This window comes from Phodopus roborovskii, unplaced genomic scaffold (assembly GCF_943737965.1).
Source record: "Phodopus roborovskii unplaced genomic scaffold, PHOROB, whole genome shotgun sequence".
NCBI lineage: Eukaryota > Metazoa > Chordata > Mammalia > Rodentia > Cricetidae > Phodopus > Phodopus roborovskii.
Window position 1 is genome coordinate 6,324,747 of NW_026126482.1, and position 19,694 is coordinate 6,344,440.

General features: G+C 48.7%; 1 protein-coding gene across 1 annotated transcript in view; it reads left to right on the plus strand.

Moving 5' to 3' along the window:
• The window catches only part of Trpc7 (transient receptor potential cation channel subfamily C member 7), a 117,317-nt gene that overhangs the window by 25,139 nt on the left and 72,484 nt on the right, over positions 1 to 19,694 (plus strand). Inside the window, exon 3 of the mRNA XM_051194181.1 lies at positions 17,032 to 17,214. Coding sequence (XP_051050138.1) covers positions 17,032 to 17,214 — 183 coding nt within the window. The remainder of the gene's footprint in view (positions 1 to 17,031; positions 17,215 to 19,694) is intronic.

Below are 19,694 nucleotides of genomic sequence, written 5' to 3' on the forward strand. Positions count from 1 at the left end.
TGCCACTAGCCAAGAGGTCAGGAGGTGAGGCCACAAGGTCAGATCCCAGTAGAGGCAGTGATACAAAATTCAGAAAACTAATGAAAACCAATACTATGTATAGTCTCTCAGAATTACAGTGATCTAAGCATGATGGAGTTCCAAACAGAAAAGGGCTGATAGAATGCTCGGTGGTGTCAACCTATACCACATCACCCTGACCTTTCCACCACCCTCACCAACATGGTATGAAATTAACAGTCATCAGTGGCTTCCCAGGCTTCTAGGAAAGAGTTCAAATTCCTGAAAGCAAAGGTTTTGAAGACCCTCCCTCCTCACTCTCTCTTCCTCTCCTTCCTTCTCCCAATCTTGTCACCCTCTACCCCATCCCTCTCCCCGCTCCAGCCCTTTTTCTCCAGGCCCTCTCATCCCTTTGCTTGCCTGAACCTGTCAGGCGAGAGCCATCAGTCTCTCCTAGGGCGCATCAGCTTATAGCTGCCAGCCTTCACAGTGACAAAGCTAGTTTGGGCCTTTTCCAGCCTCGCCTCGGACTTCAGATCGAGTCTATCTGGGAACAATGTCTCTTCTCAAGTGATTATTGGATTTGAAGTTCATTCTCCAAAGAGTCTACTCAACACTCTGATACAGCACATTAGAAACTTGATGTTTTATGGACTTAAAAACAGATATTTTAACATAAACATGGAAATGAGCTCCAGAAAATGTGCAAGAATAGAAAAAAAAAATTCAAATCAGGGTGAAAACATCAGGAGCCAGAACTGGTTCCTTTAAATAGGATCCCCTCTGCGCAGACAAGTCTGGAAATCAACTTGAAGCAGTGTTGGGTCTATTCTTCACTCACATATGCCATACGAGTTCTGTGTAGTGCTCACGTGGTAGGTGTGCTTTAGACATTACTGCAGGGAACTATACAGCTTGGAATCTTGTGCTCAAACTCTCCCATGCCATACCACATCGGACAAGTGACATTATGACATAAAAGAGTAGGATAAGATATGGACAGGGAGACAGCATCAGGAGAACAACAGCAAAGACCCAGGCTCTGTCGCATGACCTTGGCTGAGTCCTTCCATGACTTGACTTCTTATCTTCATTCTGAAGGCCCATATTCTTGGGCTACATACTCCCTTAATAACCCCAGTGCTTTGAGCCTTTTCTGCTACCAATTTCTGTAGAATATCACCATATGCCACAAATGCACATGTGCACAAACACATACACACACACACCCATACACACACACACACACACACGCATACACACACGCACGCATACACACACACACCTTTGTAAAGTATAAACGATTAAACCCAGAATACTAGGCAACCACAGGCAATCTCTTAACAAATGGCCTAAGCAGGTAAAACATTCTCCTGCAAAGGTTAGCTTCCCTCTTTGTGCCAAGTCCTATATTAGGGACTAAAGGTGCAGAGGGAATGAGGTCTGGGCAGAGGCTAAAAAGTAAGGAGGCTGTCACAGAACAATGCATGGTAAGGGAAAAAACAAAACAAAAAAAAAAAAAAAAAAAAAACCCACGAAAGCACAAGACTAAGCAGCGAACAGGCTACTCGAGCAAAGGCTTCTCAGAGTGGAAATACTCTGAAAGAGTTTGACAAATGGACAACAAAAAGGAAAGCATAAAAAATAAATGTGAGTGTGAGTGTGCATGTGAGTAACAGAAAGAATATATGTGCGTGCGTGTGAGTAGCATAAAGAATAAATGTGAGCGTGAGTGTGCGTGTGAGTAGCATAAAGAATAAATGTGAGTGTGAGTGTGCGTGTGAGTAACAGAAAGAATATATGTGCATGCGTGTGAGTAGCATAAAGAATAAATGTGAGCGTGAGTGTGCGTGTGAGTAACAGAAAGAATATATGTGCGTGCGTGTGAGTAACAGAAAGAATAAATGTGAGCGTGAGTGTGCATGTGAGTAACAGAAAGAATATGTGTGTGTGTGAGTGTGAGTAGCATAAAGAATAAATGTGAGCGTGAGTGTGAGTATGTGCAGAGGCAGAGTGGGCTCAGAGAATGAGGGGCACAGGTGTGTGCGGAGGAAAGTATGGTTTCTGAGAAGGGGCTGGTGTTAGTAAGGTTTGACAAGGCATACTAAGACAATGAGTTTTCCCTTATAGATTCTGGAATCCGGGTAGACCACACTGTGGGCGGTAAACTGACCAATCAGCAAGCTAACACGTAAGGCCACATGAGGGCTCACATCCAGACCATGACAATTGGTATGGGTTCTGGGGTCAGATGGAAGAGACATTTTGCATTTGGGTCTATTGGGTAACAAACCAGTAGAGAGAAGGATTAGCCTGGAATATGAGCTCTGGAAACCCAGCAGACGGGGACAGAAAGCATCAGGTCTGAGTGTTCATTTAGAGTATGCAGACTTGGAGGGATCTGTTTGGTTGGTTTGAATGTGAGAGTCCAGTTGGCTCCTTACACTGCAGGCTGGAGTCAGAGGTGAAAATCTGGGGTGGGGGCTGACAGATGAGACCCCATGCTGTGGAGTTATAGGAAATCATGACTCAGGTCATCCTCTTAGCTTACAAAACAGGGATAAAATTTATTTCTGTGTTTTACAACCATTAATTAGACAAGTCAGTTTAAAACAAAAACTACAATCTGACTTTTCTGATCACTTACAAGTACACCACACACAAATACACACCACAAATACAACACATGCCACACATCACACACTATATCTATCCACACACAGACACACACCATAAACACACATGTGCCACATATATTACACGCACATACACTACATCATACAACATACACACACTGCATGCCATACACATCATACCACACAAACACATAATATGTGTGTGTGTGTGTGTGTGTGTGTGTGTATTATATTCCAAAAGTACCAGGACTATGCCCATCTATGTATCTATGTCCAGGATAATGGCCCTTCTTAACAAACAGCTCTGTTTCAAGACTTAAACCAAGTATTCTCCAACTGTTCTCAGATCAAGTCAAGGGTCCACACACTAACACCACCCCCAGATCACTCCCTCCTCTCTCTCTCTGTCTCTCTGTCTCTCTCTATCTCTCCTTCTCTCTCTCTGTCTCCTCCTCCTTCTCTTCTCCTTCCCCACCCATCCCCCTCTCAATCTCTCTCATGTGTATGAATGTTTTCTCTGCATGAAGTCTGGACACCAAATCACACACTAAGAACTGGAGTTGTGATCGCTGTTATTGGTGCTGGAAATGGTACCCAGGTTCTCTGCAAGAGCAGCTAGTTAGTCGTCTTGACCTTTGAACCATTCCTCCAGCCCCTACAAACATGATTCTTAAGCCAGGCTGCATATGTTAATTCAATGCACTATTTTACAAATCCTATAGGGTGTCATTCCTGGGATGGAGTATACAAATGAATAAGTTTGATTTGTTAAGTGTCAAAATATAAAGCACTGTGACAGGGTTATTTAAATGCAAAGGAGCATGAAACAGCGTTTCCCCAAGGATGCAGGACAGACAGCCTGGCGTCATCATTGGGTAGTTGTGCGAAGGGTCTGGGAACATAGGACACAGTGAGCTACAGTGCAGGGGGAGGCACAGAGGGAAATCACAGCCCTGGTTTGCCTAACCTGATTTTTGCTCTTTGTTTTATCATCAGAAGGCTCCACATTTCTTTAATTACCACTTTGCCATCTTGCTATTAGTCCTTCCTAATCAATAGCATTTTCAGCAATCACAAGCAATTTTCCAGTGTGCTTCTATACATACCCTGCACTTTAATGACTCCTCACAACCAATCGCACCCACATTACCTATTCAGAATCTATAATCAGATGACTCATGACATAACGCTCTCAGGGTGTCACCTGGGTCTCTCAGGCTATCACCTAGCAAGGCCAATTTCAGATTAGTACCCTCGACCGTTTGCACACGATACAGCTTGTACACAGTGCATAGACCATGTTTATGCTGAACTTTCGGATTGTTTTTTCTATTTATCTGAAAAAAGTCTCAAATTTGTCAGATTCAAGGCACAAACAACTACAACCCGGGCTAAGGAAGCAGCAAATGAGGGTTCCCATCTCCACAGGGACTTTTGTGTTCAGCACACATATTCCCAAGCAAAACAGGAAGGGTTTAAAAACCATAACACACCCAAAGTTGTTTTTTCCTGGTTATACTGGTGATGTGTTATTAATATAAAAATGTATTTGTGTGGAAGAAAACGACCCCTTCTAACTGTAACAGATGCCGGCGTGGTTAGGAAAGTATTTCCCCAGTCTGTCTCACTCTGAGCTCTCATCCTCCATACTTTAAATCTTAGAACATAAATGTCTCCCCCAGTCACTTCCTGACCCCTCACCACCACTGCACAGACTGTCCTCTGTTCCCGTGCCAAATCACTGAGACAGCCAGTCATACACAAGGGCAAATCAGAGTGAAGACACTGTCCCACTTAGGGCTTTGGTGGCCACACCACCTGTAGAGTAATGCTCAGGCTTATCAGGGTTAGAAGTTCTCTGTGGTCGGATTCTGTGTGCTTGTCCACATTTCCTTCCGTGTCTGCGTGCAGCCTTGCCTGATTCCCTTCCGTGTCTGTGAGCAGCCTTACCTGCTGCTGCCTCTCAGCTTCTGTCCACCTCATGCCCTCAGCCTGGCTTCCTCTGCCTCTAAACCTGAGTGTCTAATTTCTCCTTCTGAGCTCAGCCTTCCACCCTTACTTCATCCAGGGTGACTTCCATGACTGCCCAAACATGGGCAAAACCCATCTCTGATGGTGATATGCCAAATCCCCCAGACTATCTTATCTGGCAGCTATTGCTGCATAAGACAATGTAACAGTCATCTCGAAACTCGGTCCTCTGCAAATGAACATTTATCCCATGTTTACAAGTCGGGGGGGGGGGAGTCTTCTGGGCTCGAGGTGGATAGCAGTGGGTGATAGTGTTGAGAGACCAAGACATAGCTCCACACTGCTGCCCTCAACAGCCTGGGAACTTTGCTTAGATGGGGGGGGGGGCGCGCTGGGATTTGTTGCTTCAATGGTGTAAAGAATTTCAGGACTAGCTAGTTCAGCGAAGCAGGCCTGGCGGTCTTATCAAAGACAGATAGTTTAATACAGAGCATTAAGTATTAAGGGAAGGAGAGACCTTCAGGAAGAAAGACACACCTAAGCAGAGGCACTGGCTTTCCTAAGAGCACAAGTAAAATCAAGACTACACGTGTGTGGGAACAGGCTCCTATGGGAGAGAGTAAGCTATCAACTGCCTTAGTGTTTGCCATGTGGACACTTTTGGGGCCTCTTGAAGTACACCTCAAGCTTACTAGGAAACCCTCTGACCAGCTTCTGAGAGAGAATGGGCAAGGCATCTGCAGACATGCTCAGTGGGGTTATAATTTAATAGAATGACATATGAACGGTTAAGTATAGGTCCTTTCTATTGCTGTTAAATAAGGATCAGGATAAACAAATAGGCCAAATAGATGTTTATTCAGGGAGAAATAACTTACAACCTAGACAGATGACCACCAGCAAGTTCCACCGGATGCTCTCCTGTCCGAGTCTCGCCAGCAAGAGAGCTTTTCCCGGCTCTTCCTCCAACCTCCTTCCACAGGTCACTTCCGCCCATGGCTCCACCCCCCAATGGGCGTGGTCAGTGCCACAGAAGGACTATCTCACTACACCTTTCCCTGTGAATAGGGTCACAGATAGGCAAACAAGAGCAGGTTTGTGGCCAGACAGAGGGGAAAGCCTCGGGCAGCTGTTATTTATCCGAGGTTCTGCTCTGCTGCTGCCAAAGCCTCTACAGGATCCCAGAGTGGGTGCTTCTTACTCTCTTCTGTGTCCCCAAGATCTCCCCACCTGTCTCCCTGCCCCAAGACCTGGGAAACATTATTCTCTTGGGAGCAATCGGACACTCAGGGGGATGACAGAGTGAGTGATGTCCCCAGGCCATCATCCCATCCTCATGTTTTCTCCACTGATCACGGTCGGTGTCAGTGGGAAAGGAGGGGCTTCTCCTGGGCTGGACCCCCTGAGCCCTGCGCACCTCAGCCCCTCCTGACTACCCTTCCCTTCCTGGCCCTGGCCACCTTCATGCCCCCTCTGGGTGACTGGAACAGCACCCTAAGTGCCCTTCTGCTTCTGCTCTTGCTCCTTGCAATTCACTCCATCCCAGCAACCAGACTCACCCTTCCCGTGCATGAATCAGATGACTTCCATCTCCCCAGAGGGAGACAAGGACAGTCCTCAGAAGCGCTGTGTGGACATCGGCCATCTGCTCACTGCTGCTCCCCTGGCCTCTACTCTTCCTAGTGTCCTTTGCTCACCCTGCCCCTGCCCCTGCCCCTGCCCCTGCCCCTGCCCCTGACTCTTCCTCGCCAACCCTCTCAGCTTTGTACTCTCCTTCCTTTGGCGACTGTCTGGAACATATCACAGATTTGCATGGCCGCCGTCTCCCTCACCTCCCTCCGCTCTTCACTCAGAGTCACCTCCTCAGGGAGCGCCTGCCCACCATGCGGATAAAATGCAAGGTGCGCTTGAGGAGAATAGCCACTACTTGCTCTGCTCTGCTCATGGTTGCCTCTCCAGGACTTAGCTCAGCCACTGATGCAGCGAGTGCTTAGTGGCTCCTTGCTCAGGGGCTACTTAACACTCAGCACATGCCCTAGCGTAGCAGTGTCCCCATGGACGAGGGGAACCCACGCTGCTCCTCCCTGTAGCCCCAGTGCGAGGCAGCTAGGTGAGCACATACTTTCCAGGGGGAAGTTCCGGGAAGTCATTCATACTTTGGGCGAATACATTCTTACCCAGCTTCTGCATCTTACCGACAGCATTTGTTAGGAAAGAAATGGTTTTCCAGGGACTACTACAGGCTGAGTGTAGACTTGCGCTCCAAGAGAGTCCACCATCTAACTCAGCACAGGACTCCCATTGGCATCATTTACTTTGGGCCAGCAGCCTCACAGGGGCAAGACATGCCCCAGTCTCCACGAGGTCTTGGGGGCCCAGCTAGTGCCTGCACCACAGATGCACGGTTCACCTCAGGTGTGAAGTGAAAGCTGAGAGAACCCACAGCTCTTCTGTGGGAGCCTCTGGGCACATGTGGCGTGGGTATGCTCAATGGGTGGAGACTTCAGAAAAAGCACGTACCTCTAGTTCCACAGCATCTGCAACTGTCAACAACAGCACAAAGAGACCCCCAAAATGTGTCTGTTGAAAGCCACCTGCTGTGAGTCCTAAGGGACTGAGCTGGCATCCTGCCAGGCTGCTTCTCTGTGTTCCTGAGGAATGAGCTGCAAGGCCCTCCAAGCCACTACAAGGGGACTCTGAAAAGCGTGTGTTTACCTACCCAGTTCCATACCTGTCACCAGGCAGACACCACAGGATGGGTGGGCCAGAGACACGCCACAGAGAAAAGGTGAGCCATGGACCAGGAAAGGTGTGCAGAACGAACATGGTGGGCAGGGTCCCACCTGACACTCCACCTCTCCCCCTGTCTTTCAGGGCAGGGTGCAGGGTTTGGGGGCATAAACAGCTCCCACCTGTCCCATGGGTCAGTGCCCATCCTACTGAACCAAGTATGAAGTAAAGCTACCCATCAGCTCATCTAGCCTCACTCCCAAGCCTCCCCCAGGTCTGTTAACACAGGACCCTGACTTAGTCTCAGCCCTGCAGCCTCTAACACCGGAGAGCACCGGGGACATCCCTCCTTCCTCTGCCTGGCAGAGTAGTGCTGGGTTTTTAGAGTGTGTGCTAGAGCAGTGAGTGTTACTATCAAATGAGAACTTACCTGCGCTAAGACACTATACCCGAGTCTGAATCCTGGGCTGTAATCAAGTCTCTCGACTTCAGTTCCCCATAAAGGAAACAGACATGTCAACAGTATTTACACCCCAGGTTTCCCATGAGAATGTGATAAGCAGAATAGGTATGGCAGTCCAAGACTTGACACACAGCATGCATTCAATAAATGGTAACTAATAGTAATGACACTTGCAATAACTGTACCTCTTCATACTATGTTTCTCTTGGCCGATTTCCCATGTCTGCGATAGATTATTACAGGCTGGATGAATTACAAACAAATGTAATGAAGTTGGGGAAGTCCAACGTTTAGGCGTCCGCACCCAGTGAGAGCCTTTTCCTGTTACATCCCATGGTGGGAGGTGGGAGAAAGGGAAGTTCAAAAGATGAGAGGATTCCGGGTACAGCCTTTAGCTCCTGTCATAATGAACCCACTCCCTCAGTAATTACCCCAGTCCCAGCACAGGGGCAGGGCCCCCTGACTCAGTTACTTCTTACTAGGCCATAACACTACTGCACTGGGAGTTAAGATCCTAAGATGTGAGCTTCTGGAAACACAGCCAAACCATGGCAACTAAACCAATCATGCTCAAGCCAACCCCATGTGGAGGCATGCTGTGGGGAGAGAGGCCCCTTCAGAAATTCCGTTTGAACTTACCATCCTAACTGATTTCCTCAGTCACAGCTTGGAGCAAGCACTCTGTCATAGAGCAGAGGCATATGTTTACTAGAAGAGAGTGTGTGTGCACACAGTAGGGTGTATGTGTGTGTGTGTGTGTGTGTGTGTGTGTGTGTGCCTGCATGCATATGTGTATGATCCTGTGTGTGCATGTGCGTGCATTTTACGTGTGTGTGTGTGTGTGTGTGTGTGTGTGTGTGTGTGTGTGTGTGCGTGCATTCACAATAAGGAATTGCCAGGACAAAGAAGAGGTCAGGGAGAGACAGTGAGGTGCGGGCTGCAGGGGTTGGGTTTGGAATCGCTGTGGTGCCAGAAGGGCAGAGCGCTAAGGAGAGGCCCTGCTGAGAACTCCACAACAGAAAACCAAGCAGCATCCTCGCTTAGGGTGGGTGTGTGGAGTATGTGGGCTTCTCTACAAACACATGAGCAAACCTGATGTGCTGAGTAAGTCACACAGTCCATGCACATGACCAGGCCCTGGTCAGCGTCGCCAACATCTAGCGTAGCAAGCACAGGGATGGATGCCCTCTCCAAAGGGGCTTTGTCAGCCTTCCTCTCGAGAATGTCCACCCTTGCTGTGCCTCACACTGCCTCAGCCCCACTTGCTTCTGCTCCTCTGCAGGCTTCAGTCCACACCCTGCCCCCCCCTTGACAGCTCCTGCTGTCTGTAGGTCAGTGACATGCCCAGCTCTGCCCCAGGACACTGCAGGCACCTGGTGGGCTTCATTTGGTTGCCTGTAACTTTCACCTGTTTTATTTACATTTGTATTCCCAATGCCTGACACACATGGCAACTAAAATATGCTTGCAGAATTAGTGGGTGTGGCACCTGCGTTTCCCAAACAGTATTGGAATTGTTTTAGTGAAATGCAGCTTGGTCCCTAGGCAAGCCTCTGAATCCAACAAAGGACCTGTTAAAAAAGATCAACAGGCAAAGTAATCTGTTCCTTCTGGAATTTCACAGATGTGTCACTGTGCTGAGGCCCTCACAATGCCAGTGGCTGCAAATCAAGTAAAGGAAAATCCAGGTGGGACATTAAAGTATCCACAGAGACCCTGTCATACTGCCTGGTACAGAGGCAGTGTTCCCTGCCCAGGGTCCTGCACCAGAGTGCCAGCCATCAGAACTCTGCCCATCCATCCCCATGCCCAGGGTCCTGCATCACAGTGACAGCCATCAGAACTCTGCCCACCCATCCCCATGCCCAGGGTCCTGCATCACAGTGACAGCCATCAGAACTCTGCCCACCCATCCCCATGCCCAGGGTCCTGCATCACAGTGACAGCCATCAGAACTCTGCCCACCCATCCCCATGCCCAGGGTCCTGCATCACAGTGACAGCCATCAGAACTCTGCCCACCCATCCCCATGCCCAGAGCTTCTGCCCTCTCCTTGTACCACATACCCAGGACTTCACAGAATGAAGCAACAGGAATGAATCCAATACAAGCATTGTCAGTTTTATTCAAACAGGTACTGGAGGAGCAGAACCAAGATAGAGACGTATACATGCTGAGGTTCCCAGAAAGCTCCAGATCATTACAATGTTGGCCAATTCTTGTCCTTTGCTGTATTAAGTGATTTACCCAGAATCCCTTGTTCTTTGCAAAAAAGAAATCAGCTTGCTCTTTGCTAAAAAACAAAACAAAAACCCCCGATACATAAAGTAGAAGTATTGAAGGAGCTCTACCCTGACCCCTGACAAGCTTTGCAGCAGCTTGGGCTTACTGATATGGTGAAGGTGAATCAAACAATTAATTGTAATTTTCACTGTATAATGAGCACCATACTCTGGTTCTCACCTAGCATTTCACATCTATCAGTTGATTTCAATTATAATGAATGAGAACTCAGCCAAGCATGCTAAATCTTAGCACACACATCCATCAAGCAAGCAAGAATTACAAAGAAGGAAGTGCACTCGGGTGCTGCAGCACGGAGTCCTGTGTTAGCTGTAGCACCCTACATGTGCCCTGCATGCCCAGTACCACGCTGTCCTTTATCTCAGCTCACAGAATCCTCACACCGTCATGTAATGAGGCATCTCTGTCAGCACCAGGGGCAACAGTGTCCCACAGCCACTCAGAAACTGCACCTAAAGCTTCAGAACTCTACCAAGTACCCCAATCCATTCTTACACCCCCTTTCTTCATCTCCTGCATTTTCCCACTCTGTCCACTGGGACACACCCTTCAGGAAGTCGCCTGTCATTCACTCTGTCCCTGGGAGGTGCACTGGCCCCATGCTTGTTCTAAAGAGATGCTCCCTAAGGACACAGCTAGGGCAGCCTTTGCCTTGACAGTATTCATAGCCCTGGGCCTGGGGTTGAAGCTGGTACCGCTTGCTGCTCGTGGCCACACCTAGACCTTACTCTGCCTCTCATCCAGTTTTGAATGACACTTCACAAACCATTATTCGTCACTGTTGCCAGTGTGACAGTGTGACGTGCTGTAGGGTTCTCTCCCACAGTCACTCCCTACGGTTTCAGTTACAGCTGTTTACCCTCTCAGTGTTTCCGTATGAGCACACATCACCTTTGCAGCTCTCTGACTCTTCTTCCAGTGCTCCTAACCTCACCCTCTCCCAGTCACCATGAGCTTCCTGTGCTTCCCATCCGTCACGATCAACACACAGAAACCCTTCACAATCGAAGCATGCGCACCGTACTCTGACTCCGACCCCCAGTGTCTCCATCTCCCTTAAATCTGCAACTCCACCAACAGTGTCCCCTGGGGACCCAGAGTCCCTGATGCAGCTATCCAGTCCCTGATGCAGCTATCCAGAGTCCCTGATGCAGCTATCCAGAGTCCCTGATGCAGCTATCCAGTCCCTGATGCAGCTATCCAGAGTCCCTGATGCAGTTATCCAGAGTCCCTGATGCAGCTATCCAGAGTCATTGATGCAGTTATCCAGAGTCCCTGATGCAGTTATCCAGTCACTGATGCAACATCCAGAGTCCCTGATGCAGCTATCCAGAGTCCCTGCTGCAGCTATCCAGAGTCCCTGATGCAGTTATCCAGAGTCCCTGATGCAGTTATCCAGAGTCCCTGATGCAGTTATCCAGTCACTGATGCAGCTATCCATACTTCCACTTTACTCTCCCTCTAAAGTCTCCTTGTCACTGACACCAGCTTCAGTCCCCGAGCCATCATTAAACCACTCCTTTATGTGTTACTCAACTCCTTGGTCCCTCTGGGTTTTCTGTTTGGAAAATCCCAATTTTCGGCCTACTCTCTAGGCATCCAAGAAGGAGAATGCATTAAAAAAAAAAATCACATTAACTGACCTCATCTTAAATTTGTACCATAACCCTCAAATGAGCTCTTTTGTGGTATTTGTTTTGCTTCAGTTTGTTTCAATAGAGCCTTGTTTTTTAGCTGTTCCTCTATCTCCCTAAGCAGCACCAGGCTAGCCCTAAACTCTGCCACCTCCTACCTGCACCCCCAAGTGCTGCTGACTCCTGCATTGCAATATTCTACCCAAAACTGTACCTGGCCGCTCCTCAAACCCACTACCTCCCTCAGTGCTCAGCCCAGGGCTTGTGCGCTAGTAACTCAGAAAAGGGAAAGGGAGGGGGGAGGGGGAAGGGGAGGAAGGAGAGAAGGAAGGAGGGAGGGAGGGAGGGAGGGAGGGAGGAGGGAGGGAGGGAGGGAGGGAGGGAGGGAGGGAGGGAGGGAGGGAGGGAGGGATGGGGGGAGGGAGGGAGGGAGGGAGGGAGGAATTTACTTGCTTACTTGCTGTTGTGGTGACAAAAGCACCTTAAAGGAGAAAGGGTTCATGGCTTACAGTTCCAGAGGGACAGCATGAGTGGCAGCTGGGACACAGCAGCAGACAGGAAGGGCATGCTGGCAGGAACAGGAAGTGCACATTGCATCCTTGTTCAGGAAGTAGAATGTGAACTGGACCTGAGGATACAATGCCTCAAGGCCCCAACCCTGCAGTGAGCTCTGTCACCTAAGGTGGCCCCGCCCCGCCCCGCCCCGCCCCCAGTGAGCTCTGTCACCTAACGTGGTCCCCCGCCCCCATCCCTCCATACTCCACAGGCAGCACCACTAGCTGGGGATCAGGTGCTCAAACACAGCAGCCTCTGGGAGACATCTCACAACCAAACCACAACAAGGAGGAAGGAAGCAGAGATGGAGGAAGGGAGGAAAAGGATGATTCACCTGACCCTACTCCTCGCGGCCGCCATTTATCCATTTCTCTTCTCTCCTCACCACCCAGCTCTAAAGTGTGCAGTGACTTTCTGTCCCCTCATCGCTCTGTGGCCACACCACTCAGGGTCCCCCCCCAGAGCTGTCCCACCAGGTGGCTCCCGACCCCCAAGGCTCCAGCTTCCCTAAGGAAATCTCCAGCCTCCTATTCCGGGATGGACTGGAGACCCTGGGAGAGCTGCCACTGAGAGATGAGGCATTGCCCAGTTCACAGCACTTTGGCTGTAACTGTTACTGCAGCCATCTCAGAACCCAGCTGCGGGTCAGAAACAAAAGCTCCTCCCAGGTCTACAGCAGCCACACCTCTGCTAACTTAGCTCCCTTTGCAGCTCCTGAAAGCTGCTGGAGGCTTTCAGGAAATGTTCCCTCCCCGTACTAACTAGGTCCCTGAGGGGAAGAGTGTGGGAGAGGATTTGAAGTCCACACTCTTTTGAAATTTAATTTCTAAGATTTCCATTGAGGAGTGAGTGTTAATTGCCCTAAGTGTGTGGGTGTCTCCACAGCAGGGAGCCCAGAAGGCCTTCCCTTTTCCCCACAGGGCAGTGGGCTCCTCCTGCTCTCCCTCCAGATTTTTATCTGTCAATCACTTTGACAAAACTGACAAGTTGGAATTCTTGGGCAAAATCGAGAAAACTAAGAACCTGTGGAACCAATGCTATTAAAACAATAAACTCAGCACCAAAAATTCACTGTATCAATACGCTTTGCTGGGTGGTTTCTGTTTGCTCTCTGGGTTGGAACCAGAAATTCATCTATAGATTAAGTTCAATATCATGGGGAAAAAAAAATCTCCCAACATAGTTTCCCAAACATATGAGTAAGTTTGCTATTAAGTTTATGTAAAGGAGGAAAGAGATTTTTAAAAAGCCAAAGCCACATTTAAATACTTGACAAAGCCTTGGGGTTCAGAGAGCCAAGCCTTGGGGTTCAGAGCACCAAGCCTTGGCATTTAATGTAAAGCTACAGAAATAAAGACAGAGAATCCATGAAAACACAGGCCATATAAAATGATATGCTCGCCCCAGAAGTACATTACTAAATCCAACATGCATTTATCATATGTTCAGCCACCCAGTCCTTAGCCACCCAGTCCTTAGCCACCCAGTCCTTAGCCACCCAGTCTAACGAGTGAAAACTTGTACACTGACATTTATAGCAGCTTTCTTCTTGTTTGCCAAAGGCTAGGAACAACCAGTAGCTTCAGCGAGTGAGTCATAGAGTCTATATGGAGTGGTACTTACTACCACACATAGGCTTCACCACAGAAATGAACTTTTAACGCACATGACAGCATCCATGACCTGGAAAGAGATTCTGCTGAGGGAAAGAGTCTGATCTCGAAGGCTGTGCACTATACAGTTTCCATTTACAAGCTGTTCTACAACAGGCAAAACAAGAAGGACTTCCTTCTTGTCTGGCACAGACACAGTTCACAGACACAGCCACATATAGCCATCCACAGCTGAGTGGCGGGGTGGCTCACCAGCATCCACCAGTCCCCACAACATACAAACACCTTCCTCATCACTTTCCTACAGAGCAGAATCCAGTGCTGCCTAACAGGAGACAGAGAAAACAGGCCCAGGCCTACATGGCAGCTCACTAAGGTTACAGCACGGTCCACATCTGGATAACCCCACACCTTCTGGTTTTATGGACGTCAGAGGCTTTGAGGAGACTTAAAAGAACTTCATGTGCCCTGTGGCACCAAGGAACACTGTCTATGTTTCCTCTCCTATTGCAGAGATAAAAGAATACAACAAAAGCAACTTGATAGAGGAAGAGTTGCTTGGGTGCTGTTTTTTTTTAACTTTTTTTTATTTTATATACCAACCCCAGTTCCCCCTCCCCTTCTCCTGCCCCCCTCGTCCATCCCACCCCCATCCACTCCTCAGAGGGTTTGTTACAGCTCACAGGTCATCATGGTAGAGAGGCCAAAGTATTGAGAGCCATGACACTAGATAAGGAGGTGGCCTAGGACTGGGTACTTCTCTTTGGGACATTCTAGACTAAAATATAATGAAAATAAGTAAACAGTGAATGCAAAAAGTAGTTAATAGGGAATAAACAATACAGGGTGGTAAGTGTGTGTGGAGGAGCATGGAAGAGGCTGCCACCCGGTCAGGGAGGGAGGAATGAGAGCCAGCTACCGACCAGGACAGCCACAGCGGAGCCAAGCTGTGACAGCATTATTAAATGGGACAATAAGACATGTAAGAGGACAACTAGAGACAATGGATGTGGACAACTCTGTTCAGAATTTTGCTATCACATAATACAGGAAATTGGAACAGTAATGGGAGTCAGGAGAAATTTATTTTTAAGACAAAAATGAAGGCATGTGTGTGCTGAGCCAGTAGGAGGCGGGGAAGCTGGGGTGGGCAAGGAAGGAAGACTGCAGGAGTACCCTAGAGCATCGGCATGAGTCGGGAGCTGGACTAGGAAGGAGCGGAGGTCACCGGTCCACGGTAAGGGAGGAACCGACTTCCCGAGTGCAAAGGCACGTGGGGCGGTCCGTGTGCTGCTGTGGTCCTGGGCAGCTTCTCTTCCGACAGCAAACACGGTCCTCTGTGACCTGGAGGAGGTATGACTTCTCAGGGCAGACACTGCAGCTCCCTGAGCTCTGGGGTCTGGCTTTCCTAGCCTTTCAGTGGCAAATAACGACAGTCCTTCCGTCACAGGTTTCTGTGAGAACTACGGTGGTTCCTCTGTGTTGCCCATCGACACTGGGAACCCTCAGCATCCAGAAACACGACCTTTGAATGACTTGGGCCACTGTAGATTCTGTGCAGGCTTCACTTGGCATTCGTTACTCTCCTATGGAACTGAGGGCAGCCCCCCAGCCTCCTTAGCCCCTAGTATTCAGAAGCAATAGTCACACTTCTCACTGGCAACTTTACTCCCTAGTATGCATGAGGTCCTTGAGAATGAATGAATGAATGAGTGAATGAGTGAATGAGTGAATGAGTGAATGAATAGTGAGTGGGTGAATTCTAGGGACAAAGAGAGACAGAATGCGGTTTTCATGTCACCACTCGGCCTAGTCCTTGTTGCCCAGGCCTCCAGCATTCTGCACGGCCCCTGCACACCAACCTGCCCAAGCCCAGCAGCAGCCCTGTCTCCACGGAGTCTCTGAAACTCCCCTTTGTCTCTACCTACTTTATCAGTAAAAATGGAGCATGGCCATTCTTGTCTAAGAATAGTTTCTTGATCCTTTGCCTTTCCCCGGCAAACAAGCACTCGCTGGCCTCTGGCTAACACAAAGTGACATTCTGGAATCACTTAGGACAATGCCTGGGTCAGGCCACTGCCCCCTTGCTGAGGCATCCAGGCTTCAGGAGGGCAAAGCCATCCTATTTGCCAGCTGCGGGCTGTGAGTCTGTGAGTTGATAGTGATTAACAGACACGCGTGTGATTTCAGCTAAGATCATAAAAGGAGACCTTGGGGGGAAACATGTGGGGAGGCGGTGTATGAGCAACATGAGATGTTCCTTCTTTCCAGCGTTTGGAGCATGTCTGCAATGTGAACTATCTCTTAGGAAGAGAGACAAGTTGGAGTGTCACTAGGACAGGGAGTAACCCTCCCAAAGCTATTCAGAAAGATGTGCCTGGGGGAGGAGAGACCCAGGAGGGATGCATTGGGAAAGGAAAAATGCCAGCAAAAGGGCCAAGACCTAGAAGAGTGTATTCCACAGGCAGGAGCATGGGAGCCATAATTTGTTAGACAAATGCGCGTGTGGAAAATAAAGCATCGTGTTAGATGTGAATTAGAGTTCATTTTTTTAACTGATGAGCCAGTTTTCCAGAACATGAAAAAGCACACCTGTGTACATTATGTTTTCCTTCCAGTTCAGCCTCCCAGCCATAGCTTCCCAGTAAAGCCTTGTGGGACAGCCACCTGTGCAGACAGGAGCGGCATTGCCCTGCTGCAGTCTTAGAATTGACTTAGCCTTGGGCACAAGGACCTTCAGCCTTGAAAGAGCCTGGGGGCGGGAAGGGGGCACAAGGCAGATACACAGATCACTGCAGGGCAAACTTAGAAGGTAGATTCCTGGGCCCAAGCCCTGGGAATTCTGGCTCAGTGAGCAGGATGGTTTCTAGGACTCTGTGACTTCAGCTTGGACCCATGTACCTGAGGTAATGGACTAAAGTGGTCTGTGGCTCACTAACTCTGCAAATGTCACCTTAGAGAAGACAGGCCCAGTTGAGGGCCTTGCATTTGGGACCTGGCGGCGCAGGCCTCTGGCTCCAAGGCCTTCCACAGGTTCACTGTTGGGGACCAACGCTGAGTCTCCCTGCTATGCTGCACAAGCCACCCTCAATGTGACGCACCCTGATTTCTCTCTATTCTGTTAGAACGATTACAGGAAGTTATCTATGCAATGCAAGGACTTTGTGGTGGGCGTGCTGGACCTGTGCCGAGACACAGAAGAGGTGGAAGCCATTTTAAATGGGGATGTGAACTTCCAAGTCTGGTCCGACCACCACCGTCCAAGTCTGAGCCGGATCAAACTCGCCATTAAATACGAAGTCAAGAAGGTAAGCTCCCTTGCCTTTCCTGGCCTTCTTGCCTGGCTTTGCAGGGCCCCTGGCCTAGCTTCATGCTCATGCATATTCATGTTCCCACAAAGTGACTCTGATGACACCCAAATTCTGCCTACACAGGGAACTGCCAATTTTGCAGAGCTACTCAGATCTCACCACCCCTTCCTACCTGGGCTCCCATCCCCCCCACAGACAGAGAGGAACCACAACCAGCCCAGGAGCAGGCCTTGAACCTGGAGTCAGACTCACAGTCTCCAAACAGAATGTGCTTGCTGAACAGCTCCCACAGGCTAGCAAGCCAGTCCTACGCCTCACTGAGAAGCTTGTCCCTGAGCTTTGTCTCTGCACCTAGGAATAGTCAGAGAGAAGGTAGCTTGGAGAAGACAGCAGGGGGACAGCCATGGACCTCACTCCGGAGACTCAGGCTCTTAATAGAAAGCTGGAGTAGATGCCCCAGGGAAAGCTCATTCCCTGGCCAATACACACCCAGGTGTCTTCAGTGGCATTGTTGCTCAGTAACCCACATGTCCCCAGCCAGAGGTACACTGAAAGACACTATCTCAAAAACAGAAAAAAAAGTTTTAATTAAATGCTATTTAAAATGCCCCAATTTGGGTTCTGGGCATTTGTTCTCTTTCTTAATTATTCAAATGGGGGCAGGCAGGAGGCATGAACCAGGCATCAACAGGGGACATAGACCTGTGAGACTCATCTGGGGATGGCTTTCATATTTCATAAGGTTTTCTGCTCTTTTACTTCAATAATAATCATAAATCCTGAGGAAAATGTATTTCCCTAAGGCTCTGAGTCCCAAAATCAAAGCAGAGTTTTTCCAAGTGCTGGGGGAAGTCAGACTTCGAGTTCAAATCCACTTTCTGAGCTCATAGGAAGCACTTTAACCTCACCCCAGAGCTTTCAGGTTCCTGTTTTGCTTTGTTTTGAACCAAAGCACACAAGTCTCAATCTGGAACTGCCTAGACTTCCCACATCCTTGGGTGCAAACATGCCCTGCTACGAGGGCCGAGTGATGATGGTGAAGATGAGCCTGGGGTTCCTCCAAGCCTCCAGGCACCCATCTTCACCAGCCAGAGCAGCTTTCTGCCCTCCACAGGGAAGGACGGCAGGGTTTGAAACAGCCAGGGAACAGCAGTCATGGGAGGCGGGGAGAGGCAGTTTATAGTCACAGGATTTGACGGTTATAAGCAATCACAACCGTGCATGCCTTGTAGACATTGTCATTTCCCCCTGAAATATAAATTCATATCCTCCAGCAAAACTGTCATTGAGGGTAGAGTCACCCAATAAGCCTGCATACCTGGCCGCTTCCTCAGAGCCACATCCCTCTCTCTCGTTGCCAGCTAAGGGTACAAATGATCCGACAATGAATGAGCCAGAAAACCAAGCCCACCATGGTCATGATGGCCAGGGTCAGAATAAAAAGGTTTCGTGAGGGAAATTATTTGCCCTAATGGAATTTTCCAATTAAGGGACTTATAAAGGTCTATGGAAATATCCACCATGAATGTCAAGTGTCTGCTGCCTCCACAGGTGGGAAGATGACAAAGAGCCTGTGTGGAATGCCAACCTTGCTGATTGCAAAGACCTTCAGCCCATGCATGCCACCATGCAAAAGCAGACAGCCCTGCAGCTTTTCTTGACATTTGTTCTATTGTGAATTACTAATGAAAATGCCTAATATTAGAAAGGTGCATGAGTCATATGGTGGACTTCCAGCTTTAACTTAGGAAATTGAGCATACTTTCATAACTACAGTCTTACCCGGGACATTTGAGTTACAAATGACAAATATCAAGGCCAGTGTACAGGTACATTGCCTTTTGTATTTGAGATGGATGGATGGATGGATGGATGGATGGATGGATGGATGGATGGATAGATGACAGTCAGACAGATGGATAGACAGATAGAATATAAAGCTTAAGGTCCTGCATATACGCTGGTATCAGTCTATTAGTACAGAGATCAAGTTAGACTAGTTATTCTTGGCATTTTCACAGGCATCTGATCAGGTGTGATCATTAAAAAGAGATACAGGAAAAGAGATTTTATGTTCAAAGACACCATGGAGCCCTTAATATGTGTCACTACTCTCACAGAAAATAGAGCATGCCTTATACAACCCCAGAGCTCTGTCTCATAGTGAAACATTGTCCCTGTATCATTCTGAGTGAAGGGAACACAAGTTTAGGCTCTCTGTCTAGGAAACAGAGTGGCATGGGCCCACCATGCCTGCTCATGCACAGGGGTGGTGCATCTCATCTGAACAGTGGTCTCTTTGCAGGGCTTACCCTAACATCCAGCCCAGTGTCCACTGTCATTAGATGACAGATTTCGAGCCTGACTCATATACTATAGCCTTGTGGTCTCAGTCAAGTCACTGAAGCAATGTCAAGTTTCATCTGCAAAAGTGGATGCCTGAGCTTTTTATTCATAGAGATTTTGCAAACTTAATC